Here is a 27,709-nt window from a genome sequence, read left to right as displayed (position 1 = left end):
GTGATTATATTTATTAACACCTCCAGACCACCCCACACTATTTTAAATCTTCAATTATGGAAGAAGTGCAAAGGAGTCATTACGCAGCAGCTCTTCTGGTGAGTTGCCTTGCCTTAAAGCAGGGGTCCCCAACCTCTGGTGAGTGGCGGGCGAGCAAGGAAGCTTTGGTCTGCTGCTCCCCATCGCTCACATTACCGCCCAAACCACCAACCTCTCCCCAAACCCTGGTCCATGGAAAAAGTGCCTTCCATGAAACAAGTCCCTGCTGTCAAAAAGGTCGGGGAGCACTGCCTTAAAGGATTAAAACAAGAAAAGCAAAACCTTTTTAACCAGAGCCCCAATCTGATGCAGACTGCACAAACCTCATGAGTTTCAGGAAGTTTTCAGAGAAGACACTCACTATAAAAGAAAATCAGTTTAATTTTTAAAGCTCTCCCATGTTTTTAGCGGGTGCCAATGGTCACCTGCCACACTCGCACCAGGTTGTCTGTGTAGCCAGCAAACAGAGTCTGCAAGGGAGAAATGACAGGTTAAATCAGAGCCATGGAGTTCTACAGTCCTGCTACTGCAACAAAGATGGCCCTTTTTAATCACCCACTACTATTCACGGGTGATTATGTATTCCTAGAGGAAGCAACAGCTGGCAGTAAGCACACACAGGTTTGTAAACTGGTGAAGTTAATCAAGGTCTTAATTGAAGACAGGTAACCACTGCCCCATGGACCACAATCTTCCTACTGATGCTGTGTCAGTAAAATGACAATAAGCCATCATTTTACCTATGTCAAAGACACTGGTTTTATAAATGGCTGACGAGCAGAAAGTGTGAAAGGTTAAAAGCTGAATCACCTGAGGACAGACCCACTTACCTGGCCATCAGCAGACCAGGCCAGAGAGGTACATTGAGGCGGCTCTGCCTTGCTGCTGGTACTGATAACTTCTTGCTTCAGTTCATCTACAATGATTTTGCCCTCCAAGTCCTGGGGAAGGGGTAAAACCGGACACTCAGCACTTCAATGCCACTCTCAAAAGCCTCTCTGATCTGTAATTCAGTAATTCTCAAAAGAGAATGATTTTTTTTCCCCCTTGGGGACAGTTGGCAATGCCGAGAGGCATTTTTGTTTGCCACTAGTTTGCTACAGGCATCTTGTGGGAAGTAGAGGCCTGGGAGGCTGTTACACATCCTAAAGTGCACAAGACTGCCTCTTCCAACAATGGATTACCCGAAGTGTCAATTGTGCTGAGGTTGAGTAAATTGCTACACTTGGTCATCCTTCTTTTTCAGTAGGCAAAGATCTACCACCACTGCAAATCCCAATCCCAAGAAGTTTTACTCATTCTTCTCAGGTATCCACTGGCAGTGTGATGGTTCAGTTGTTCAGGAAGTTCAAATCCCACCAGTGAGCCAGATGACACATTGGGAAATAACATTGCCAGGGCTTGCAGAGCCAGGTATCTGGCCTCAACTGCAGCCCACACTCACCCAGATTTTGATGCTAGGGCCCGTAGCAGCACAGAGCCAGTAGCGGTTGGGACTGAAGCACAGGGCATTGATGATGTCCCCACCATCTAGCGTGTAAAGGTGCTTGCCTTCATTGAGGTCCCACAACATGGCCTGGCCATCCTGGGTGGACAAGGCACAAGTGAGGGCAGTGTGACTTCTTCCAGGATGTTAATCCCATCCACCTTGTCTCAAGATTCTGCCTTAATTCCTAACTGCTTATCATAGTACCCTGACCTCCCCAAAGCCAATTTCTCAAGTATCAAACATTTATCTCTGTATGCTTTTCCTTTAATACATGACACCTCACTAACCCTATCAAGAGTCTCTGACAACTTCAAAATGCATCACTATAAGCTCCAAAAACACAGGATCCTAATCTCATCAGCAACTTTAAGAAACCAGCTTCACAGAAAAGGATCTCTTTTAAAGAGCATACGATATCTATGTCATTTTCAGAATATTCTTCAGAAACATTTACTCTTAAATTGCTATCTCATTATCTTAGGTATTCTAAGACACTGTCCCCCAATGAGTAGGAGACTCCCGGCCTCTGAATACCTTGCCTCCAGAAGCACAGAGGGATCCATCTGGAGAGACGGTCACAGTGTTCAGGTAGCCTGTGTGGCCAATGTGATTGGTCTTCAGCTTACAGTTTGCCAAGTTCCATACCTGGAATTGTGGGTCACAGGTGAAGAACCTGGCCTGGGGATCCATCAGGGTCAAGAGGGCTCAGCTCAAATAAAAGGCATGGCACCGTGCTTAAAAGTATTCCTGGATAGGATAGCCAATTTCCATTCTATCAGTAACAAAGAAAGGTCAAAGAATCTGTCTTGGCAACGTAAGGACAATGAGGATTAAAACTGGGGAGGGGAAGAAAAAAAAAAAAGCTTTCTGTGTTGCCATCTTACAAGGGACTCTGGGTTCCCAATTAGCTACTTCAGACCAAATATCAAAATTTAATGGCCTGTAATGAGCAAATATCAAGAAGAAAATGGTCACTTGAGGAACAAAGCTTTCAGAGTGACCAACTGGGAGGCAGTGGGAACACATTCTGGTTGGCAAAGGCCTTACACCCTGGGTCCAAGCTCACCTTGACCAACTTGTCCCAGCCACAGGAGACAATAATGGGATTGCTGCTGTTGGGTGAGAAGCGGACGCAAGACACCCACTCTGAGTGGCTCTCATCCTGCAAAGGATGGAAAGGAAATAAGGAGAAACTGTCTTGTCCCATGAAACTGTAGACCCCCCACCCCTCCCCTCAGTTACGTGGGATGTTGACAGTCTTGTGTTCATACCTTCAGAATCCAAACCTTTAAAATGGACAGAACCCCTTTAGGTTCCAGATGAGGCTTGAAATCATCACCATATAAAGGCCCCATTAAGAAGGGTGGGAGAAAGTGTTCAACATGTACTCCCTACACGTGCCTTCACTTTACCTGGACAGTATATTTGCATACACCCAGAGTATTCCATAGCTTGATGGTTTTATCTCGGGAGCCAGAGACAATTTGCCGGTTGTCAGAAGAGAAGGCCACACTCAGCACATCCTTAGTATGGCCTACAAACCGGCGCGTGGTGGTGCCCCTGAAAGGAAGGACGTGGTTACTCTCTAGACCGACTTTGCAAACATTCTTACACAGACTGTTTGCCTGGCCTGGTTCCTCTCCCAGTGGAGCGGCATCACTCACACAACCCTGGACATGGCTTTGATAACAGCAGGCCCTTGGCCGAGAATATGCCGGAGAATCCCTTCAGAATTGCAGGACATGTCCTCACTCCCATGTGGGGATTGGTTGACAATGTCACCTCTCATCACCAAGATCCTCCGTTATGCCTGACCGTCCAAAGACTGAGCTACCAGCACACAACACAGTCAAACTGTGCCTACTCCCAAGTGCAATATCTGATAAAACTGCTCGGCCAGACCACTCCTCAGCAATTCTGTGTAACATTAAAAACAAGGAGGGTGGCCACACAACTATCTTCTCCAGGTATTCTCTGCCTTATAGTTCCCACAACGAACCCATCACCCCTGGGAAACCACTTCCAGATATTATCTACCTCATTTCTACCCAGCTTTCCCCCAGTGCCCCAGAGGAGCTACTTGCGTTGTGAGATCCCAGAGGCGAAGGGTTCCATCCCAGGAGCCTGAGAGGGCAAACTGGCCATCTGAGGAGATGACCACGTCACTAACAAAGTGGGAGTGACCCCGAAGAGCACGCTGTGGGATACCGTAGTTGGTCTCATCTCTGGTCAGCTTCCACATGATGATGGTCTTGTCTAAGGGCAGGTAAAACAAAAGAAAACCCAGTCAGAAACCCCACAGCCCACCCTCTGACCTGCTGGATAATGCCTCAAGGTGACTGGTGGGCTCACAAGATTAATTAAGGGCGTTTAGGGGGTAGGGGAACTACAGGCTATGACTGCAGTTACTAGCCAAATCCAAGTGACTCTCTATTCAAGAGTCAAGTAGAGCTAAGTGGTACCCTGAGAATTTAACTCAGGTGTGTGGAACTTTACCAGGTTATGGATGCCCCTTTTGGCGATTCAGACCGATTCAACGTCTATTTTTAAGTATTTTCTGAGATCTAGTGCATTAACACAGCAGCCTGGGTGTGGGAAGACTAGCTGTGGGCCTCCAAAGACTACTGAGGGCTGCAAGAAGTGCTGGAATTAGAAGTCACTTTAGGCGCTACAGGACTGCCTGCTCTCCCTGCAACGTGTTCCACTCAACAAGCTTTCCTATTACGTGCCAGACATGATCCTAGCCTTAGATGATCCATTTTAAAATAGCGTGGGCGCAAACGCAAGGCACAAGAAGTCTCCAAAGGCAACGAGGTACACAGTGAATAAGAAAAACCCAGAGCAGAATGGGCAGACCCGGGTTAGCCGTGAGACTGATGTCACGAGGTTCTCCGTGGAGTCCCCCCACTTCCCACCGAGTAGACGGCCGGGCGGCAGCTCAGAAACAGCCTCTGGGTTTCAGCATGGGCACTCAGATGGCATGTTGGGTTCATCACCGCGCCGCCCGACCCGTAGGCTCCTAGGCACACAGCCACACACGCGGGTTAGGGTGCTAGAGACTTTAAAAAAGCCCCCAACCGTGCAACCCTCCCGGCAGCCATCCGTGTTTCGGAGTCTGCCAAGTGGGGACGCCTCATGGGTTTAGCCGTGCTGACAAGTAGGCAGGGGTCAACTCACACCCCACCTCGCGGCCCACAGGCCCAGTCATGCGACGCGCGCAACGCCCCCTACCCCTCAGTCCTCTACCTGACACCTCAGCCGTACCTCGAGAGGCGGACAGTATCATGTCCGGGAACTGGGGAGTGGTAGCGATCTGGGTCACCCAGCCGTTGTGGCCCTTGAGGGTGCCACGAAGGGTCATCTGTTCAGTCATGACGGCGGCGGATGCGGGTGTCGCCGCAGCGACAAGGATGGAACTGGATAGCTCAGAGAGACGACCCACACACACACGTTCCTGCCGCGGCCCTGCGGAGAAAAAGAGCGAGCAGCTCTGCGCCGGAACCGGAAATATCCGACCTCCCGAGCAAAATGGCGCCCTCCTTATAATTCACTTCTGCTCAAGATGGTGGCGCCGTGTAGTGCACGGTGGGATGTAAAATGAGAAGACCTCATGGTCTCCTCCGCCGCGCAACATAATTCGGCAACACCTTACAAATACATTCCGAAACCAACACGCCCGAATATTTAAAAAAGGCTCCTCACGGTTGGGGCATGAGGTCTAAGAAGCGGAAGAGAGAAAGTGCACGCCCCATTCCCGTAAGGATCGCCTAGCGTCTTCACTCTCCCTACGTGGCTCAGCGCGAACCCGGCCCTTTCCGTTTGGTGGCTTGGAGGGCAGCGGAGAGGGAGCGTAATTTCGTGGGCGCAACTGTGAGTAACGGTGGGCAATGTGAAAAATACGGTATTAAATTTTAAAAATAAACCTTGTCAGGTAAACTATTAAACCCTCACATTTCCTTGCGCGCGGGGGGCGGGGGCAACTCTTCCCTCAAGAGATTGATGCTCTGATGGTTTTGGTTGAGGAACTCCATGCCCGGACTTAGTCCACCCAGGACTAAGGCAGGAATGGGTTACGGAGCGGAAAACCGGGGATGGAGGAAAAATCAGTCTGTGGGCTGCTGGACAGTAGCCCGCTCCCTCCTAGGCAAGAGCGCGGAGAGCTCTCGCAGAAACTGAAAGGCCTCAAGAGGAAGGACCTCCGGGTTCTGACTTCTCCGTACTCGGGCCAAACCACTCACAGAAAGGTGAGGGGTTTGCGGGTCCAGGCGTGCCCAAGTATTTCATTCCTGTTTGTAACATGTATTAACTTTATTTTCTCATCTGTGAAATGAGGGTGGGAATAATAGTACCTACCTCACATGGTGTGGAGAGTAAGTGGGTTAAGATAGGTAAAACGCCCAGAAAAATGCCTGGCAGAGTAAATGCACGCAACTTAGTGAGCGCCTCTTGGGTACCAGACCCTATTTTAGGTCTTGGGAATACAGCTGTGAACAAGATAAAACATACCTGTTTCTTTGTTGCTTTTTGAGTTTACATACGATGGGATGGAGAGGAGAGAGCTCGAGGGGGAGATTATAACAAAGACAGGAAGATGTGGGAGAAAGCCCTGAGAATTTATGGGGGGATAATGTTCCAATCGGACGGAAGAGTCAGTGCAAAAGTACAGAGCTGGAGCGTTGGAGGCCGTGGGGACCAAAACAATGAGATGGAGGTGGGGGGCAGTTGACTGAGGGCCTCGCAGTCTGGGGGAAGGACCTTGGAAAGCCGTGCTAGAACGCGTGCCTTTGGGGAAAAAAGGCAAGGGGCAATGGCAAAGCTGCTGTGGGTTATGGCCACTCCAGTGTGCGAAGAAGGCCAGAATCTGTCCCTTGAGAGCAGCTACTCTCCTGGTCCCTTGCAGACCCCTGCTTTCCTCCGCAGCCACGCTGGGCTCCTCCATAGCCTAACGACTGTCCTTTAAGGCTTCCAGGCTTGTACATCACCTGCCTCCATGGCGCCCCCACCTGGCTATCCTGTCGCTTTTCCAACACTGAACTCTACCCCCACCCACGCGTTTTGTTTCTCCTGTGGTCGTGGTAGACCCTTGTGTTTACTCACCCCAGTATCCAGCTCGCTGCCCATGACTCCCGCCGTGCCTGCGCCCCACTGGGCGCTCAGCACAGTGGAGAGGTTAGCGATTCTTTGTCATCTCAGTGTGGAATGTGGGATGTGTTGCCCAGCATCTCCTCTGCCCTCGAGAACACTGGCTCCTCCACCTCCTACCTCCGCTCTCCAAAGACGCCATCACTCAATCACATTATTACATTTTTTCCCCTCGAGAAACCTCATTCGGCTCTCTGTTTCTTGAACTTTGCCCGGGGTACCCCTGTGGAATCCGTGTCCCTGAGGTAGGCCACCAGGAGACTAGGTTCAAAAGAAGCCAGCCAGGTCCTTCACACCGGCTCAAAGATGGGACCTTTCTGTAACATAGGCTCTTTTCCAGAAGCCTCCCAGATAAGCCCTGCCCTCCCGGGTTCCCCAGCCCACCTCTGCCCAGCCCCTCCCAAGTCCTCTTTGCCCTGCCTCTGGGCCGAGACCCTTGAAGGTGCCTTTCCTCCCCACACTTGTCTCTACTCTTGAGACGTTCTCGCAGTGCCGCCTCCTATGGGGCCAAGGAGGGAATTCAGGTTTTGCCCTGGAGCCCACCAGGACTAAGCCAGTGATGCCAGTGGAGGAGAGAGAGAAATGGGATGTAGTGGAATTTCCTGTTGACCAGAGACCCTGCAGGATTCAGGCTTTCCACTTTAGAGTTTTCCTCCAACCACCACCTGGCCTATCCTTTCTTGGAGGGTAGGCCAGCAGGCCATAATGCCACTGAAAGACAATCTTTAGCCGAAGGAGGCCTTGCCCCAACCCTGCGGACGCTGGGGACCTCTGGCAGTAGCTCCGGCGGGGGCGGGGGTGGTGGTGGTGGAGCAGCCTTTCCTGCTCAGCCCCAGCTGCAGTTGAGCCCCATCCACGCCCACTTCCCTCAAGGGTGTCCGTGGCTTCCTGCTGGGCATCCAGGTCCTCGCCTGGCCCGGTTAGGGTCCACCTGGTCTCCTCACTCCTCTCAAGTAGGAATCTGTAGGTTCACTCTCAGTTAGCAAAGGGAGCCTGGCCTTTGGGAAAAAGGGACATAGAGTGATGTCCCTCCGCTGCTGGATAGTTTGAGAATCAGCTGTGCCTTTCACAACGAAGTCTACTAACTACTCTAGCCAGGTTGAGCCGGGCCTCCAGGCCTCTTCCTTCTCACCCAGGGCATCTTTTCTCCAACCTCAGGGAGGTGGAAGCCTGCTCTCATCTGCCCTTTGGGGAAAATTCAACTTTCCTCCAAGCCATCTTCTCACTTCTCCAGGCCGCCCACGCCCTATAGGCAAAACTGGTCCTGGCCCCGAGTTTAGTGTTTGTTGTCTCACCCACTTATCATCTGAGCCCCTGGGCTGCCCCATCTTTCCCGTCCCGACAGGCACCACCTCCATTCCACGCAAGGTACGAATCCCACGGAAGAAACTGGAGAGGCTCTTCTAAGGAAGTCTGTCTCACTATTCCTTTTCTGAAGGGAGCCCCCAGGACCCACACAGCTGGAAAGAGCCCCTTAGGCTTCTTGCCAGAGGTCCGTGATCTCCGGGAGCAGAGGCCTCCATCCCCTCCTGCCAGCATTCAAGAGGTGAGAGAGGTCTTCCCTTGAATGCTGAGGTGAGGGCTTCTGTAGGTGCTGGGTAAGGGACGGAGGGAAAGGTGTGTGGCCAGGACCAGAGGGCCTGCTGACTGCCAGCCCTGGGCAGGCGGTTTCCCTTCATCATTTTACTGTCCTTCTGCGGATTCAGTGTGGTTGGCTCTGGCATGCCCCATGCTCTGTTGCTGTGACTACATTGGCCCTCCCTTGCTCCTCCAACTCATCCGTTCTCTCCCACACAGAACACACACTGTTCTTCTGCCTGGAAGGCCCACCGTGTCTAACCCCCCTTTTCTTAGTTAAATCTAAGCTTCCTTCAGGTCTCAGCTCCGGTTGCCACATCTGAGAAGCGCTCTGTGACCCTCAGATGTAGGTGAGGCTCCTTTATTTCATGCTGTCATAGTGGTGGTGCAGTGTTTGTTGGGTCTCATTTAAATTCTGCCACCGACTCCTCTGAGTGCCCTAAGGACAGGGACTAGGCTGTTTCTGCTCACATGTTGCATTCCCAGCACCTGGTAGAGGCTTTGGTATGAGGAAGATTCTAATCATGGTGGCCAGCCTCACAGGCTGAGTAGTTGGGGGCAAGTAGTTAAAGGGAGGGGCGCTCCAGGCAGAGGGATCAGCTTGGGGGACGAGGTGTGCAAGTGGTTTGCATGCACAGGTTTGGGAGTGATGGTTTCAAGAAGGAAAGTAGAGTGAAATCCAAGGTGGGCAGGGAACCCTAGTGCTTTTGTCCTGAAGCCCAGGACAGTCTCTTTAGGATTATCTCATCCCTCTCCTGCCTAGCCTTGATTTTACTGAAAGGCATCTGTAGTCAGAGTGAAGGCTAGGTTGGAGGAGTAAGACTAGAAACAAGTAGAGTTCAGAAGCTGGACAGGAGGGTCTCCTAGAGGATCGTGAGAGTCTTACAAAGGAAAGGACAGAGGACTTAACCAAAGGCCTTATGAATGAGGGGTTGACCATCTCTTCCAATCCATCTCTACCCTGCTTCCTTTACTCCAGGGTCTAGACTCGGGTTCTGAATACAGAAGCTATTTAATGATTGAGGCCTAAAGAATTAAGTTCAAAAAGGCTGGAGACAAGGAAATGTGAGACTGTAATTATAGGTTCTGTTCCATTCTTCCTAGTGAGAGGTGGGGATGTGGCATTAAATCAATGCTGGGAACAGATCTTAGAAAGAAATCACATGCCATTTTTAAATGTCTCTTGAAAAAGATTCCTTGTCCATCTTAGCCAGTAATCTGAGGTCTAACAGTCGCCTAGAAAGCTGCTAAGGCATTCTATTGGGTCTTCCCTGCGAGAGGGACTGTGGGATTCCCCAGGGCCTGGGTGCTTTAGCAGATGTGCAGAGTCAGAGGCTATGAAAGTGGGCATGATCTGGTCAGGTGTATTCCAGGCAGGACTATAAGAAATGCCAGCAGAAGGCAAGCTTCTTGCCTTGTTAAAGGATTTAAAGCAGCATTAGGTGGTAGGGAGAGACAAAAGGTGGCCCAAGGTGCCTGTTCTCGGCTTTTTACCAGGAAGAGGATTTCATATGAACCAGGGTCAGGAGATTATGTTGAAATGGAACGTTGAAGCTAGCTAGCTCACTACAAGATATGACAGCTGAGGAGACAGCCCTCAGCTCTCATAACCCTTCCCTGCTCACACCTGGGTTAAACAGCCAGCGCCTGCTGAGAAATTCCATCCTTTGCTACAGAGGGAGAGAAGGGATTTTATGTGCTTAGGAAATGGTAGACAAAAAAGGGGGTGTGACCTCCAGGGATCCTCTTGCAGGCCACCTGGATCCCCATTTATCTTTGCAGGGGCCCTGCTAGATGCCAAGTGGAATTTTCGACCAGAAGCCTCTGACCAACTCTGGATCTGAATCCTTTAGGATGGGAGAAAAGGCAAGGAAGGCCTAAGCATGAACCTCAGTTAGTGAGATATTTGTGGAGGAGTGAACCTCCCTGTTCTTTAAGGCTATATCTAATTCAAATCCCTGAGGTATCCATTTTCCCCCCTTTTTGGAAGGGGGATAGTTGGGGAGAAGAGTAGCAGGTCTCCTAGTAACAGGAGCCTTGTGGCATCTCCTCCTATACTTCCCACATGCACAGATGAGCTGTTTCGCCAAGCCCCAGATTCTCACACTGTACCTCTGAGGACTCTGGTTTGTGGGCAAACACTATCATTAAAAGTTAAATTTATCATTACCTTTAGCTCTCACAGCCTCCTCTTCAGCCCTGTTATTCTTAGAACCTCTCACTTCATCTTCTCTCATTAACACTGCCAGTGCACACTGCTTTCCCTTCCAGGACTCCAAGACCTCCTCACCACCTTCTGTCAGGATCTAGTATGAAAGGAGAAAGGGAAGAACCTATTTACCTGCTTAAATACTAGGTTCTGCCCCTCATCCCATTTTCAAAAAGTCAGGCATGAAATAAAACCTTATTTATACTTATACTCCTCCTGTTTTGAGGTTCTAGCCCCAGCTCTTTTTGGGAAGAGGGTAATGGGGTTTTTTTTAGCTGCTTTTCACTAGAGTTCTCCCCTGTCACATCTCTTACATGTGATCCACACGGATCACAACTGTAACTGGCTCAAGGCCATTTTGGTCAGATTTTTAAAAAAAGAGCTGCCTTTTCTCCTTTTATACCTAAAAATATCACCTTACAGCCGTCTCTCTCCTGACTGAGAAAAGAAAGTTGTCTTACTTCTCCTTTTTCTTCTTCCCTTTGGACTTGACTACTCCTGAAGGTCCTAGGAAGGACCAGAGTTCAACCTGCCTTTTTTGTATAGAACTGTACAGTTCAACATGATTTGACAGCCACTACCCATATATGACTATTTAAATTAAAATTAAATACAATGAAAAATTCGGTTCCTGAGTTGCACTTGCCACGTTTAAAGAGCTCAAGTCATATGTAGCCTGTGGTACCTCTACTACATTGCATAGCACAGATTTAGAACACTTCCATCATTGCAGAAAGTCCTTTTAGAGCTGGTATAGAGGGCTAGTGTCCCTGTCTCCCCCTTTTTGTAATCCTGTCTTATCAGTCAATAAATATTTGTGCTAACTTCACTGTTATAGGATAGCTTTCAAAGGTGGTCAGGGATTAGGGGTGGGAAACAGCATAGAATCTCTTGGTCCTATAAATGTTTCAGAAGGGATGGCATAGGGACCAGAGGTTGATGGCCAATCTAAGGAGGAGCCTCAGATTTTAAGGAAGCGCTTTAAGGGCTGATGTTATATAATATGTATCAGCCCAGGGCTTCTTCCACTCTGACAGGAACAGAGAGGCTCTGGTCTTATCTATAAGTTCTGAATAATACTTAAAAAAACAAAATAAACAATTGCCCTATGGCCCTGCTGAAACTAAGGGATAGCTGAAGTGATTGCCTTTTCTTGCTAATTGTTTCTAGATCTCAATTTCATATACTGCTTTATCTGTTTTAGCCCTTGATGGCAGTGATACAGACAGCTCTAATGTTTACAAAAGGCCTGTTGACCCTGCCACCTGTATGCCAAGAGCTGGGAGAAGTGGGGGTCATATCAATTAATCCACTGATGCTAAGGCTACGTTTAATAAAATTCCAGATAGGTGAGGCTGTTCTTCCACTGAACACTTTTGAACACCTGTGCTAGGCACTGGCTATAGGGCCTAAGTGAGGCTAGTAATGGCACGTCCGTAGATCTGACCACTTCCCTGAGACTAGACAAGTGGTTCTCAACCAGGGATGCTTTTGCACCACCCCTCCCCAAGACATCTGGCAAGGTCTGGGGACATTTGTCGTTGTCACAATGGTGGAGGAGTGCTCCATACATCTAGTGGGTAGAGTCCACGGATGCTACTAAGCATCCTTGAATGCACAGGACATACCCCACGCCCCAAAGCAAAGAACTATCTCACTCAAAATGTCAAGAGTGCTGAGGTTGAGAAACCCTGGTCTAGACCACAACATGGATCAGTTCTTCGTGCCAAGACTAATCGTGCGGTCCAGGGTCAGAAGGATAGTAAGTGAGGCTAACAAGTGTCTGATAAATTGGGAAAGAAAAAAATTAGGAGTCAGTGCAACAGTGACCTCCATAAAGATGAAGGGCAGGTATAACTGGAGTGTGTTTAACTGCACTGGAATGCTAAGAGCTAAGGTCATGGTGCAATTGGAGTTCAGGATTTCAGATGTGTAGCAAGTCTGTGTGAAGATGAGGTGCAGGGTACAGCCACAGGAGTAGAGAGGAGCAAGCTTAAACAGTCTGTCTTGTGATACAGCAGTCAACAGCTGAACCCAGTAGGGAAGACATTGAATAAGCAGATAAGCGTCTGGTGCATGTAGATATATATCAGTTTTTCTCAATGTTTTTGTAACCCACACCTTTACTTTCCATATACCTTCACATCTCACATTCTCTCTCCCTCAGTGTTATTTAAAATTTCAAAATTAAGTTTCATGATTAAAATTAATCAAAGCAATAGTAAATTTTGGAAGGCAAAAATTTATTCAGATGATGTAATAACCATGTCACTATTAAGCCTTAACTTTTCTTTCCTGGATGGTGTAGAAGATGCAACAAAACACAAGCTGCTTTGACAACTCTTGCAGTGTTTTCTCCCACAGTTAGTTATACCAAAAAAAAAAAAAAAAAGCTTTTAAGATATAAGGAGAAAATGGAATAACGAATGGATTAAAGTCTGAAAGTTTCTAGTCAAAACAATCAGACTTTGAGTTCCACAAACTCGTCCTGAAGTTTTTCCAGTGAGGACTGAACATCAGTGTGAAACATTCTTCCCAAAAGCTACCGCAGGTAGGTTTCAAGAACAAGGTCAAGAACACATCACCCAAAATAGTTTTAGATTCCCTTCCGTCCTTCCTTTTCCTTCCTTCCTTCCTTCTCTCTTTCTTCCTTTCCTGGAAATAACATTCATGTATCCCATTCTCTAAAGATTGACCAAGAAAATTAAGACATTTTTAGCATGAGTTTGCTATCTGTAGCTAGATTTTTGGCAAGTACTTAAAGTATTTCGTAATGAGCAGTGATGTTGGTGTTTGCCCCCTGACATTTCAGGGTCAATGTATTTTAAGCCTCAACGTGTTAAATTATGCTTGAAGTTTTTTTTTTGTTTGTTTGTTTGCGGTACGCGGGCCTCTCACTGTTGTGGCCTCTCCCATTGCGGAGCATAGGCTCCGGATGCGCAGGCTCAGCGGCCATGGCTCACGGGCCCAGCTGCTCCGCGGCATGTGGGATCTTCCCGGACCGGGGCATGAGCCCGTGTCCCCTGCATCGGCAGGCGGACTCCCAGCCAATGCACCACCAGGGAAGCCCAATTTTTGAAGTTTTAAAGTACAGATTCTTTATCACAGGCGTCCCAAAATCAGTTCTGTCCATAAATTCAGCTGAACTAAGTTCTTTGACAACCAAGGAACCTCAGTATATGACAGAAAACATTCTCAACAGCATTCAGATCTTCGAAAACCAAGGCAAACTGGGATCAAATGTACTATTTTTCACAACAGTTATGCTGACAGCAAGGCTTAAGATTTCCAGTAGATTATGGGCAGACTGATGGAAGTCGATGCTTGATGGTGACTGCTGCAGTACATCTTTCTTTCTTTCTTTCAAAATAAATTTATTTATTTATTTATTTATGGCTGTGTTGGGTCTTTGTTGCTGTGCATGGGCCTTCTCTAGTTGCGGTGAGCGGGGGCTACTCTTCTTCATTGTGGTGTGCAGGTTTCTCACTGTGGTGGCTTCTCTTGTTGCAGAGCACAGGCTCTAGGCGCAGGGCTTCAGTAGTTGTGGCATGCGGGCTCAGTAGTTGTGGCTCACGGGCTGTAGAGCGCAGGCTCAGTAGTTGTGGCGCACAGGCTTAGTTGCTCCGCAGCATGTGGGATCTCCCTGGACCAGGGTTCGAACCCGTGTTCCCTGCATTGGCAGGTGGATTCTTAGCCACTGCGCCACCAGGGAAGCCCTGCAGTACATCTTGAATGCCAGTTTTCTTGAATTTTTGACAAAGACCCATATCTAAAACATGTCATTGCTGTAGCACTACCAACATATACTCCTATCATTTTTTTCTTCCAACTAAGTTCATTTCATACAACTTCAAAAATATTGTCTTTAGTGCTCGCTTAGTGAAAATAGCACATCCACAGTTTTTAAAGCCTTATTCTGAACATAAACAAAGCACAATTTTCTTCATCAGTAGATTAATCTCAACTAATAGCAAAGAAGGATGAGCTGTTTTTTTTAAAACCTGACGTTTGATATGCTCAGTCAGTGAATTCAGAGTTCAGACGCAGAAGTCGATGAAGAAATTCTGGAATTCCTCAATTTCCTCTCAAAGTTGTGGCAGCATTCGGAATGCAAGGTTTCACAGGTTTCTCCATTTTTTTCTCCTTTGCAGTTAAAAGGGCTATTTAATAGTAAGCTTTCATTGCCTTTGAAGATTCCTGTTAATATTCCAATACTGTCCAATCTTAAAACTGCAGAGAATTGTGCTCTGCAGAATACTGTTTTTAGTGGCATAACTTTAACAGTGTTTGGCATGTTTCACTGCCCAACACTTTCAGATAACTCAGCCGAAGAAGTTGACCCTATCTTCTGCATAATACATGAATCCATACTTGATAAAAGCCTCAAAAAATTTTTGGCTGCCATCTTTAGCTACCTCAAAGGAGAAAACAGAAAAACAAGGAGTACTGATGATGGAAGCATCTGGTCCCTCTTGCAGAGTGATGAATGAATGACTTTATCAGCGGCAGCTGGGTGGCAGGGCAATTACAGGCATCCAGTTATGCCTGAGCCTCAACAAGTGCAATCTTTGTTCATTTTCTTTTTATACACCCGTCTGCCGCCTAAAACCTGACACCATTTAATGGTGCCCTTGGTCAATCTAAATGATCTTATTTTCATAATCCTCTGATTCTAGCTTGAAGAGTCAAGACGAACTCTAACTCATGGGATGGACAAAATGGAAGATGTAAATAAGTAAACTTTTCAGAGCTAAAAAGCCTCTTCTTATACAAAATTAAACTTTAAGGAATAGCAGTATAAATGGCACCATATCCACAACAAACATCTCTGGGTATCCAACTAGTTATGCACCCCACTGACAATAGGCCTTACTCTGAATGATTCTTGCTCCATCTTTGTATTCCCACCAGCCAAGGAGTTCTTTCCAATTTATTTCTTATATTATGAAAAATTAAATCTTTTTTTCTTTTTAACATTATAATACTAAATATGATTTTATAAATGATAACTCTCCCCATACCCTGCAATGCTGCTATGTGTGAAGGGAGGGGGCGAGAATGCCTTTCTTTTCTATTCCTGAAAATCACTGACCTATTCCTTGAGTCTATGAGTAACAACTCCCGACTCATAGCCCCTAAAGCTAAAAAAGCTTGATCACCTCCAAAGTAAGATTAAAATCTTGTTGAATTAGTAGGCAACAACAGAGAATTTAACGTAACCAGAACTATGTGGTGGCTAATGTATAGCATACTAAATAAACCATTATATAAAAATAGTTCTGGGCTTCCCTGGTGGCGCAGTGGTTGAGAGTCCGCCTGCCGATGCAGGGGATGCGGGTTCGTGCCCCGGTCCGGGAAGATCCCACATGCCGCGGAGCGGCTGGGCCCATGAGCCATGGTCACTGAGCCTGCGCGTCCGGAGCCTGCGCTCCGCAACGGGAGAGGCCACAGCAGTAAAGGCCCGCATACCGCAAAAAAAAAAAAAAAAAAGTTCCATATAATGTTAACTATTGTGAGAGTATTGTGAGAGTTTTGTATACTATGGTTCTAAATCATGCTACTGTAAGGTGCATGTTTACCAATGAAAGGAAGTGACAAAACTATAAACTGTATAAAGAATGAAAGACTATGTCAGTTAATATCAGTTTACACATAGCCTACATAATTTTTACGTCTTCAGTGTAACTCCTATGTTTGGTAACACCATCAACCTAAGTTCTGGTATATGTTTGAAAATAAGTTTTATTTTTTAAAAAAATATTACATAATTTGAAAGGGATTATCTCCTATTTGTTTAACTTGGTTTTGCTGTTTATACTTACTAAGGTGCTTTATAAATAACTTCTGAGGTTTCAAATGAGTGTTAGCTGGTCTCCCCAGATGAAAAGACCACCTCTTTTCTCTTGTCTAAATTGGCTTTCAATTAAAATTTCGGTTTCAAAATCCTTTCTAGAGAATCCTAGCAGAGGAATGAAAGGTTACCTCCTCTCCTCAGCTTCAATGTACCAAAACCCAGAAATATAGGACATAGTTTCTTCTATAAGCAAACTTAATTATTACCCTGGGGGGAAAGCATGGTAGTAGGGTTTATCCTTAAATCATATTAATATGATGATGGAACTAGCAGTGGTTTGTAGTGAAGATTTGAGTCTTAACTGTGCACTTGCCAATAGTTACTGTGAAATGGGGGGTGATGATATTATCTAATATGTAATGCCTGTAGGGCAGTGTTATGTTTGTGTTTTGAAACCAAGTATACACCTGTGTACATATAATTTAAAAGTTTCATAAAACAATACTTACTGTGCTCCCATGCACTCTGATATTTTCTCTTCTGTTTCATTTAAAAATAATGCTGGGCATAATCCATTTATTTTAAGACCCACTAATTGGTCAAAATCTATGGTTTGAAAGTCACTGCTGTAGAAGAACATGAGGAAATACATTTTATAAACTAAAGCACTACTAAGACGTGAGCAGTTGCTATTGATTATAAGACTTATGGACTTGAAGGCAACCTCTCCCTCCTTGGGTACTGCTAGCAGTCACATCCATCTAGGCTTTTTGACAGTATTCATGCTGTCATTGAGACAATTTTCTAATACTCAGATCAGGCCTAGAAAGCAAGGTATTAACCAAATCAGAACCCAAAGAAATGAAAGGAAACTAGAGGAAAGTCAAACTAAAGAAACATTTGTTCAGCGCTTCATGGTTTATAAAATACTTTCACATATATGATCTCTTTTAATCTTAACAAGCCTAAGGGAAAAGTAAAGCTAAGAGGTTGAGACTTGCCCAAGATTAGACAGTCAATTGCAGAGCCAGGTCATCTGATCCTAAATCCTTCACTTCTTCCACTCTGATAAAATACCAGGTAAGGAAAGTGATCAGGCCAAGAGGTTTATTCTGAACCATCAAAGATGTTTATGCCCTCTGCCTTTCTCTACAGGGAAAATGGGCCCTACTGAAGGTGGGAAAGTGACCCCAGACTTTGGGAGGGTGGGTGTGTCCAGTTGCTCTATTAGTCCAGGAATCACACCTGGATTTTTGGTCTAACCGGTATTAGTCCTCTGTTTTGACACTGCTTGTGCTGACGTCCTGAATGTCTGTTATCTACAAGTACTGTGGCTTTCCATTCCTATATATTAAGGATCCCCGAGTCTTGGTCAGGTATAGACTCAGGACTCACATCAGAGGGAAATTAAGTACTGGGGGTGGGGGGGTCCTGTCACTCTTACCCCCTTATATACTTCGGTAGATTGAAAGGGAGTAACAACAATGGTCAGCTCCCAGTTACTGTCTTTGTCAGTTTCCTCTGGGGAAGCCAGTCAGCCTCAGCCAATGTCTCCTTCGTCCACATATACCCATCTCTCTCCACCCTGTGCCCCATCTGTCACAAAAGAAGAGGCTCAACTGCCAAGTCCCCAGCTCCCCTGGTTTCTCCTCCACTCCCTTCAAATCCCCACATTCCCTCACGCCGCTCACCTTGTACTCATGAACCACTTCCTCCATTGGCACCACGCTGTGCTGTTTTTGGCTCCTGGATTCTCGACACACCACACAGACGGCCTCTTTGTCCACCTCACAGAATAGTTTCAGAGCTTCTTGGTGTTTGGAGCAGATGTCCTGATCATTCCCCTGGCTCCCTCGATTAGGAGTGGGGCACATCTGGCGAATTATCTGGACCATGTTGGCCAGCTGCAAGTTGGGACGAAAGCTGCGACGCGTAAAGCTCTTTTGACATTGGGGGCAGATGAACTGCGGTGGAGGGGCTGGGGGAGGAGGCAGGTGAGTGTCAGGATACAGCTCTTGGTCGTCCTCATCGTATTCTTCCAATATCTCCTCTTCTGGGTAGACGTCAGTTCTCAGGTCATGTCTCACGCCTCCCAGGTAATAGTCCGTATCCTCCTCTTCTTCCTCCTGGTCCCACACATAATCCACGTTGTCCCAATCCCTTACACCACCGTCACCGTCCCAGAGTTCATCATCCTCTTGGTCCTGGCACAACTCCTCGTCAGCATTCCCCTGGTATAAAACCTCTCGAATGGAGTTGCCCCATCCACCGATGGCCCCCACCGCCTCGCCGTCCTCCTCCCATTCACCTTCCTCTTCGTCCCTGACTTCCTCATCATCTTCCTTGCCCCACAGCTGCGTCACACTCCCACGGCAGAAGTTATGCCCGCAGCCGATGGATACGGGATCCTTGGAGTAATCCAGGCAGGCGGCACATACCGCTTCCTCCTGAAGGGTCTGTGAGGCGTTGGGAGCAGCGGCATAGCCAGCCATCTTAACGCGCTGCCGGTTGGTATGGATGCGTCCGCTCACAGCTGAGAAGCGGGGGACACACCGGCAGGCCTACCTCCAAGCGACGCTGGTGATCCAAAGCTGTCCGCAACCCTGCTCTGCCTACTCGGGCTCTCAGAGAAGCCTTGCGCCCCTCTCTGACTCTCTCCAGCTTTAAGCGCGAAAGCCCCAGGCCCGAACTCACAGCTGACCTCGGAAGGCAGTGGGGGCGCAACCAGGATGCGGCCCCCACCTCCCTTTGAGACTCAGCGTGCAAACTCGGATCCCTTCACGTTTCTCGCCTCCCTTCCGGTTTGCCTGACCTGGCAGCTTCCGCCTCAGAAGCCGGCGCTCCTCACCCAGCCAGAGGTGACCGAAAATGACGTAAGCACGTTAATCCACACTCAGGAGGGGGCGCACTGGGCGGACGGAGGGCCACCTCTCTATGGTTTCCCCCGGAAGCCGGAGACGCGACCCCCGGAAACCCCTGCAGCCCATCCAGCTGCCCCAGACAGGAAAGAGGGCCTAGTCAGAATGGGTGGAGGCGGCGAGAGAATCAGTTTAAGCCACTGAGCGCTCTAATCAGCCAGACGCAGAGGGTCCAACAGCCGCTCAGGAAAGCCCGTCCCCAGATGGACCCAAAAGGGTGGGGACTGCGGTGGCTGACCTCTGGTACTCTCGTGCACTTCCGGCCCCTCTAACCAGAGGCCTTTGTGGTAGGGAGGATTCTGTCTGCACTGCTGCAGCGCTCGAGGGCGTGGTCTGTAGCAACCTGGCGGGATCGAGCTCACTGCGCAGTTGGGTGGCGGTGATCACGATCAAAGAATCTCGCGCGAAGACTTGGGTGCTTCCAACTTTCCTCAGACCAACTCACCCCTTTCTTGCTGCCTGCCCTCAGCAGACACCAGCTTCGCCTGTGGATCCTTTTACCTCCATTTATAATCCTTCCATTCACCATCCACTCACCATGCATGCATGCATGCATCCATCCACCCAAATAACCATTCATTTTTCATCCATCCCTCTATCTCTCCATCCATCCATCATAGGCATGCATAACCCATCAATCCATTTATCCATCCATTTTCATCTATCCACGTTATAGGAACAAAAAAATGAGTAAGGCATGATTGTTCCTTCAAGGAGTATAGAGTTATAGGCGAGCGGTCATCCTTCACCCAACGTTCACAAGGTTTATTTTTTTCTTTTTTTAACTTGACCCTCAGTAAGAATTACATTGCACGTACTGATCCAATATAGACTTGCACATATATGACAGAAACAAAATTGGGGGAAATTGTTCTTTTCCTTAGGGCGTTCAAGTCACTCTGATATGTTCTGTTTTGCTTCAATAAGATGCTGTTCAACACCCGTTGGAGTGATTGCACCCCTCAATAATTGGTCACTTTGGTTTGAGGAACTCCACCTGCCCTAATGGAAACTTCAACGAGCCCTGGATCCCTTCCTTTCCCTCTCTGGGCCCAAGCTTGGACTCTTAAGTCCCACAGAGCAAGAATGGTAAACGTGCTATTCAACATTGTACACATAGCTCCTCTGTCATAGTGCTGAACATATAGGAGGTACTCCCTACATATCTGCTGAGTAAATAAATGGAACCCAACAAATTGCTACCATCAAGTCCTGCTGGTTTTTATCTCCTCAGATCTAGGTCTTCTCTATCTCTGTTCCTTCCAGCCTACATCTGACCCCATAGCTTCCAAATGGACAAGAAGTTTCCTGAAGGGTCACTTGGCCTCATTTAAGTCCATCTTTCAGCCACCAGTACCATTCACCTGAGATGAAATTCTGACACTCAAGCCAAGCTGTTGCCTCTATGTCTTTGGGCATGTTGTTCACTCACCTAGAAGGCTCTCACCTCACTGCTTCACTTGGATATAATCCCTAATTAACCTTCAAGTCTCTGCCCAGGCATAATCTCCTGAAGGAGACTCTTCCCTGAGGCTGGCACCAGGCTGTGTTCACATCCCAACTCTGTCACTCTCTGTATGACCTTGGATTAGTTTCTTAACATCCCTGTGCTTCAGTTTCCCTATCTGCAACATAAAGATGATAGTAGCACACACGTCATGGGTTGTTGTGAAGTTGGATTAATTGTAAAATGGTTTGAACAGTGCCCACTGGAGTTATCTTTTTTTTTTTTTTTTTTTTTTTTTTGCGGTGCGGGGGCCTCTCACTGTTGTGGCCTCTCCCGTTGCGGAGCACAGGCTCCGGACGCACAGGCTCAGCGGCCGTGGCTCACGGGCCCAGCCGCTCTGCGGCATGTGGGATCCTCCCGGACCGGGGCACGAACCCACGCCCCCTGCATCGGCAGGCAGACTCTCAACCACTGCGCCACCAGGGAAGCCCTGGAGTTATCTTTTTATCCTCATCACCTGCCACTATATTCCTTTCCTGTAGTAGATAAGCCTTAGAAGAAACTCTCCCTTATCTCCTATTCTCTCCCACTTTGAGTAGGGTCAAGTGATTTGAATGCTGAGGGGAAAAATAATATGCCATCTGTCATCCTAGGCTTTTTTTTTTCTTCCTGGCCATAGTGCTCGGGATCTTAGTTCCCTGGCCAGGGATCGAACCCGTGCCCCCTGTAGTAGAAGCTCGGAGTCTTAACCACTGGACCGCCAGGGAATTCCCTGTCATGCTAGTGGTTCTGAGAGCCTTTTGTCTGGAGAGGGAGGGAGTTGAAACCCAGGTCTGACCTGCCTAAGGTGGGACACCTATTGGTGGTGTTTGTTAGAAAACTAGCAAGTAAACTCCCATATACAATCTGGGAACCATCCTGGAGGTCATGACTGACCCTGAGAGGCCACGGGGAAAATGAGCCATGAAAACTGGAACTGAGTTTCAAGACTGGAATACTTCCCCATCTCTGAATGCAGGTTCTCCCCTGCACATGGAAGAGGGTGGGCAAAGAGCTGGGGAGCAGACCAAGGGAAGAGGGGGCTGCTTATAAAAGCAAGTTCCTGCTTGCCCCAGGGAGCAGAGCCCAGGTGGGAAGGAGAGCTGGAGAAAGAGCAAGGGGGAATGGGTGGAAGAAGATGGTGAGAGAAGGCTTGTGGGATCATCCTGAAGGAACTGTTGAGACTTAAAAGGAACATAGAGTGGACACCCATTATCAAGAATACCTAGGTGAATAAAGACCTGTAAAGTTCAATACCTATTTTATCTTCTTTTTCCTCTGAATTACTTCTCCTCAAATCCAAGTGACAGCTGGGAGAGGGGTTTTGTTTAGATTCCCTCTGGCTGTGAGGCTTAGCTGCTATTTATCAGGGTATACGGGAGGCTTGGTTTTAAGCCCTCTTGCAAATTCCGCATCCTCGGCAACGAGGCACACTCTTCTATTCATAGGAAGACTGCTAGCCTTCTCCTGAACTCAGCTGGGAGCTGTGGGCTGTTGGAGTAGACCATTCGGCACACACAGGACCTCAGGTGCCATCGTCCCAGGGGCACTGGGAAAACAGCTACAGCGGAGGGCACTCAGGAATGAGGGCTCAGCAACGGTGGTGGCTGCCAGTGCATTTTTCTCAGGACTCTGATTTCAGAAAATGTATCCATGGAAACTTACATCAGCCTTTTCAGGCTGAAGAACCCCACACAACTGCAGATGATTAAATTCCAGTTTACGGTGAGGAGGCAGGTACCTGTCACACAGACACTGGGGACCACTTATCAGAGGTATCAGAGAGGCGGTCTAGCACGGGCTTGGTCACACAGGGGTTGGCAAATCTGGCCCTCGGTTTCTTTTTGTAAGGCCCAAGAGCAAGGAACAATTTTTAAATTTTAAAGGGGTTGTAAAAATAGAAAACAAAGGTGAATATTAGGACAGAGACTGTATGTGGCCACAAGAGTCCAAAATATCTCCTATCTGACACTTTACAGGAAAAGTTTACTGACCCCTGTGCTAGGAGGCTGGAATGGAGGACCTCCAGAATGCCTTCTGATGTTACAATTCTGGCTTGTTTCTCCCCTCTGGGTTCAAGACTCAGGCTCGTCCCCAGCACCCTAGCACTCTCTCCTCCCAGTCAGATTCCAGAGGTCCTGGCTGGACAGAGTGAGTATGACCAGTGGGTCAGCCTTGCTTTTCCTTAAACTCAGGCCCAGCTTCTCCTCTGCCCCTGCTGTAGTGCAGATAGCTCTGGCTTCCTGGGTCTCTTCCCTGTCCTGGCTCTGTCACTGTGGAGCAAAGGTGCCTGGAGGGGCTAGGAAATTAGAGGAGAAAAAAACGACCAGCCCAGGGCTGGGCCTTCCTGTTGGCCTTTGCCGTATGTTCCCATCTGGCCAGGCCCTGGCTCCCTGGATACGTCCTGCATTATTCATCATGGTACTCATGGCAGGGATGGCCAGGTCTCCAGGATTCTGGAAGGCCCTGGGGGAGGGCAGGCATGGCTGGGACAGTGAGGGTAACTGGGGGAGTGAGGCTGCATCGAAGATGGCTTGTAAGAAAGGCTTGCCATTCGGTGAGTTTGGATTCTAATGGCATTCACTGAATACCCATAATTCATTATTATTCATTAATGAATTCCCTCATTCATTTGACACATAATCACAAAGCACCAGGCCACACTGAGCAGCCAGAGATTCTGCTCTGAATGTAGCGGCCCCTGAAAAGTTGTGGTTTGGGGCAGGACTCCCGAGTGAGTGGTCAGCATGTGAGATTTGTGCAAAGGCGGGTGCGGAGGATATCAGGGTGGCCTGAGGCCTTGAAGTCTGGACTCTACCCACGGGGTGAGCGAGGGGTGGGTCTTCGGGTGGAGATCCCACAATTCTGAGCCCCAGCCAGCCCGGTCTGGCTGACAGAGGGAAGCAGTTCCCAGGAGAGGTCTGTGGCAGTACCCTCAGGACACAAAGTCAGTGCCCTGCTGACAAGTTTCTCACCTGGTAGGGGTGGCTGAGGAAGGAACCCAGGAGAGAGGCCAGCATCCGGGCTGGTCCAGTTGGGCCCATAGCCCCGGACTTTGGTTGAAACCACTGACAAGCTGCTACTACGCAGAGAAACAAAAATGAGGGTGGAGTAAAGCCTGGGTGAGGGGAAACTGCCATGCTCTCTGGGCCTGTTCATTCCTCTGTGGAATCAGACTCAGGACCCCTAGGTTCACCTCCTACCTGGTTGGCGGGTGCTAGTTGAAGCATCTGCCTTTGCTTCAGTTTTTGCAGGTGCACCAGACTTAGACCAATCTGTGTTGGGGAGGGGGTGGGAGGTAAGAGAGAGACACACTTGAGAGAGCTCACAGCCTGGACAGGAAGGACTCTAATGTGAGAGGCCTCAAGACCTCAGCAGAGGGGAGTCACATGACGGGGTGGGGTAGTTAGTGAGAGTGTCAAATTATCAGGGGCTCCTAGAGATGCTTTAGGATCCCTTTAGGTCTTAAATCTATTATTTTATTTTTTATTTTTATATACTTTTTGTTTCTTTCCCCTAAAATGTATTTTATGGTTCCATGGGCAAAACACTGAACTAGCCTCTAAGGGAAAGATGATTAAAACAAAATAAAGTTGAAGTTGCTCAGTTGCCAAGGATCTCATAATCCAGTTATGAGGCAGGCACTTCCTGAACGTCAGGACGGTGGTGCCATTGGCAGCATAAAGGCTGGTAGGTTCTGCCTGGGGTGCGAAGTTGCGGTGAGGGCTGCTTCAGCAGGGAAGGGTTAGGAAGGGGGAGGAAGGGGCCCCAGGCCAGGGTAGGCATAGCGGCTGTCTCTTCACCTCAGGCACTTCCGTCTACCAGTCCCCTGGGCCCGGAGCTCCAGGACTTCTTGCAGATGTCGTGTTCTGGTGAGAAGGCAGGAGGCCGTGTGGACAGAGGGTGAGGAAAGCCAGCAGGAAAAGGCCGTGAGGTGCAAAAACTAGGGTTTGCTGATGGATATCCAGGACAGATATTGACCGCTCGGCCTTTGCCCTCTGGTAGTTTCTAAACCAAGTAGCCAATGAGGCTAATGGAAGAGCGAAATGACTGTAGCCTTTGGGTGGCAGGTGCCTGGGGCCCTGCTACTGTCCTAGAGGGGGCTGTTGTGGGACTGTTCCAGTCCATGGCCTCTCTGCCCCTTTTCCTCATCTGGAGGGATGGTCCTATAATCCCGCGGCCCCAGAGGTATTCAGGGTCCTAGACACAGAGAAGCACAGACCTGGACAGGAACTTCCGGCCCATTCTGCCCAGGGCTTGCACTTAATAGAAGCCGGACCCTCTATCTAAGGCTCCCTGAATATTCAATGCCCTTGCGTCAAAGAAGCCATGCAGGGCTTCCCTGGTGGCGCAGTGGTTGGGAGTCCGCCTGCCGATGCAGGGGACACGGGTTCGTGCCCCGGTCCGGGAAGATCCCACATGCCGCCGAGCAGCTAGGCCCGTGAGCCATGGCCGCTGAGCCTGCGCGTCCGGAGCCTGTGCACCGCAACGCGAGAGGCCACAACAGTGAAAGGCCCGCGTACCACAAAAAAAAAAAAAAAAAAAAAGAAGCCATGCAAATTGCCAGTCTTAAGGTCTACACTTGGCTGGGCAGGACCAAAGCTGAGGAGGTGGGTCTGGGAGGTGTGTAGAGGAGCCTGAAGCCTTGGCGATATGTGTAGGGTACAGAAAGGTGACACAGCTGTACCAATTCAGAGAGAATGGCCAGAAGCCTCCTCCAATCTGCTTCTCCCCAAACACACTCTGCCTCTACCCCTTCCCCAGGGAAGAATGTTTCACTTCTGCTCAGGAGGACCTAAGTGCATCCAGGGCTGAGGGAACCTGAGGGAACCTTGAGGGTCCACCTGGGCACTTGTGCCTCTTATCTGTAGGGGCCAGACCTGCCCTGTTTCCTAACTTGTCTCACCAGTCAGACAACTGTAAAAATAAAACATGTTTATTGCTGCAAAACCTTATTAATACAGGTCCATAATCTCTTACCTGAAACCCTTAGGGCCAGATGTATTTCAGAATTTAGAATTCTTTGGGCTTTAGAAAGCTACCCAGGTATGGATGCTGAATATTACATAATACTACCAGAGGGGTCTGGGGTGACACCCCATAATCCCCCAGATCAATATTTCTGTGGAAAATTGTGAAAAGGCGCACTAGAGGAATAAATGAACATGAATAACACTTTTTTTGGGGGGCCACACCACACGACATATGGGATCTTAGTTCCCCGACCAGGGATCCAACCCACGCCCCCTGCAGTGGAAGCACAGAACCTGACTTCACTTTAAGGTTTTTTTGTTTGTTTTTCTTCCCACCTCTCACCCAGGTCAGTTTTTTTTTTTTTTTTTTAGTTTTAGTTTAATGTTTATTTATTTATTTTTGGCTGCGTTGGGTCTTAGTTGCGGCACATGGGGTCTTTCCTCGTGGCACACAGGCTTCTCTCTAGTTGTGGTGCGCAGGTTCCAGAGCGAGCAGACTCAGTAGTTGTGGCGCACAGGCTCTCTAGTTGTGGCACACGGTCTCAGTAGTTGCGGCTCATGGGCTTAGTTACCCCGCGGCATGTGGGATCTTAGTTCCCCGACCGGGGATCGAGCCTATGTCCGTCCCCTGCATTGGAAGGCAGATTCTTAACCACTGGACCACCAGGGAAGTCCCCCAGGTCAGGTTACGACGACAAAGTTAGGAAGAAACTTCTGGCTTTTGGCAGGTTTTTTTTTGGATTTCAGAATTGCGGATAAAGGATTGCAGACCTGTACTTGCTTGCCTATTTACAGAATAGCACAGTTGTCATTGAGACTTTTGGTGCACTGGCCAGACTACCTGGCCTCACATCCCAGCTCTGGCATGAACCAGCTGTGGGACCCTGGGCCTCAGTTTCCTCACCTGTAGCACAGGAGCATTAATTATCCCGCACAGGTGCGCTTTGAGGCTTAAACAGCTTAGTATACAGTGCAGTGCTTAGCACCCTGCTTAGCATGTGGTTTGCTCAGCATATATGGAACATGACATCATCACGGAGAAGGACAGACATTTAAGACACGTCTTCAGGACAATCGGATAATTACAAGCTCACTGCTGAGGCCCTGCAGGCCACCAGCGCAGGCTGAATCTTTTTCTAGTATTACAGTCGTTCACATCCTCAGGCTCGGAGCCTCCCAGGGCTGCAGACACGGAGGTTTCAAAAGTCCCCACGGGAGGCTCTGTCACACCTTGGGGTCAGCTGAAGGGGAGGCAGAGGGTGCCCTGGGAGGGGTCTGGCCTTGTGTCCTTTATGAGCACTCCCTCTCTCTGCCAGGGCTCTGGAGTCCCAGCCCCTTAGCACATCAAATGGCCGTGAGACTGGATTCTTGTTCACAGAGGAGACATGGGGTTTCTGCTCCACTGAAGATGCAAAGGTGAGGCTGGGCCTTCTCCAGACATATCCTTCACAAGCATTTCCACGGGACACAGCGAAAAGGGGTCTTTCCCTTCTTGTAAAAGTAACACGTGCTTATTGTAAAAATTCAAATCATTCAAAAGGACAGGAAATAATGGAAAATATGGCCTGTGTTGTTTCTCATCCTCCAGCTGCCTGGGACCAACGAACAGGCCCCCAGGCACCTGTCTCTCTGAGCTTCTCCTCATATACACAAGGACACCCACACACCACATATACACTCACCCTCACATACACCCTATATCCTCTCACCCTCACACATACACACCCACACACCCTCACATACACATGTTCCCACCCTTGCCGCCTCCCCTACACCCTCACAGCCCCAACACTCTAATCTTCCCAAAAGCGGATCAGACATACATAAAAGAACACACTTATAAATGAGGCAGGCATTCAGCCATTTCTTCCTGACGCTAGCAGGTGCATGAAGGACGCTGCCCCTGTAACTCTTTGACTATTCTGGTTCTTCCCTGACTGCCCAGACCCTTGGTTTTCACGTTCGGGAAGTGGGAATGAGAATAACATAGCCAGACTCTCATAGGGTGCCTGAGAAGCTCAAGTGGGATTTACACTTAACATGAAACCATTTTGCAAATTGTCAAGTGTAAAACAATCTGA

The 27,709-nt window shown here is 48.5% G+C and overlaps 2 protein-coding genes and 2 non-coding genes across 5 annotated transcripts; all 4 read right to left on the bottom strand.

Annotated features, from left to right (window-relative positions):
* Positions 1 to 406: 406 nt before the first annotated feature.
* RACK1 (receptor for activated C kinase 1) lies at positions 407 to 5,030 on the bottom strand. Its single transcript, XM_065875559.1, has 8 exons — positions 4,793 to 5,030; positions 3,613 to 3,784; positions 2,941 to 3,088; positions 2,595 to 2,690; positions 2,063 to 2,173; positions 1,484 to 1,624; positions 870 to 980; positions 407 to 509 (listed from the first exon to the last, which is right to left on the bottom strand). The coding sequence occupies exons 1-8, from the start codon at positions 4,899 to 4,901 to the stop codon at positions 444 to 446; spliced, it is 954 nt and encodes a 317-aa protein (XP_065731631.1). The 5' UTR covers positions 4,902 to 5,030; the 3' UTR covers positions 407 to 443.
* LOC136121760 (small nucleolar RNA SNORD96 family) lies at positions 3,249 to 3,327 on the bottom strand. Its single transcript, XR_010655772.1, has one exon. It is a non-coding gene; the product is annotated as a small nucleolar RNA SNORD96 family (small nucleolar RNA).
* On the bottom strand, positions 4,463 to 4,530 carry LOC136121768 (small nucleolar RNA SNORD95). Its single transcript, XR_010655779.1, has one exon. It is a non-coding gene; the product is annotated as a small nucleolar RNA SNORD95 (small nucleolar RNA).
* A 9,501-nt stretch (positions 5,031 to 14,531) lies between the features above and the next one.
* On the bottom strand, positions 14,532 to 18,743 carry TRIM52 (tripartite motif containing 52). 2 transcript variants are annotated; one of them, XM_065875560.1, is made up of 2 exons: positions 17,943 to 18,743; positions 14,532 to 14,600 (listed from the first exon to the last, which is right to left on the bottom strand). In XM_065875560.1, exons 1-2 carry the CDS (start codon positions 18,741 to 18,743, stop codon positions 14,532 to 14,534), a joined length of 870 nt encoding a protein of 289 aa, XP_065731632.1. The 2 variants fall into 2 exon arrangements, with proteins under 2 accessions (XP_065731632.1, XP_065731633.1); XM_065875561.1 differs by lacking the exon at positions 14,532 to 14,600 and adding an exon at positions 14,755 to 14,805.
* Positions 18,744 to 27,709: the final 8,966 nt, after the last annotated feature.

The sequence above is a fragment of the Phocoena phocoena genome, chromosome 3 (assembly GCF_963924675.1).
Source record: "Phocoena phocoena chromosome 3, mPhoPho1.1, whole genome shotgun sequence".
NCBI lineage: Eukaryota > Metazoa > Chordata > Mammalia > Artiodactyla > Phocoenidae > Phocoena > Phocoena phocoena.
Note: the sequence above shows the minus strand (reverse complement) of the source record. Positions and strands in the feature narration are given on the sequence as shown.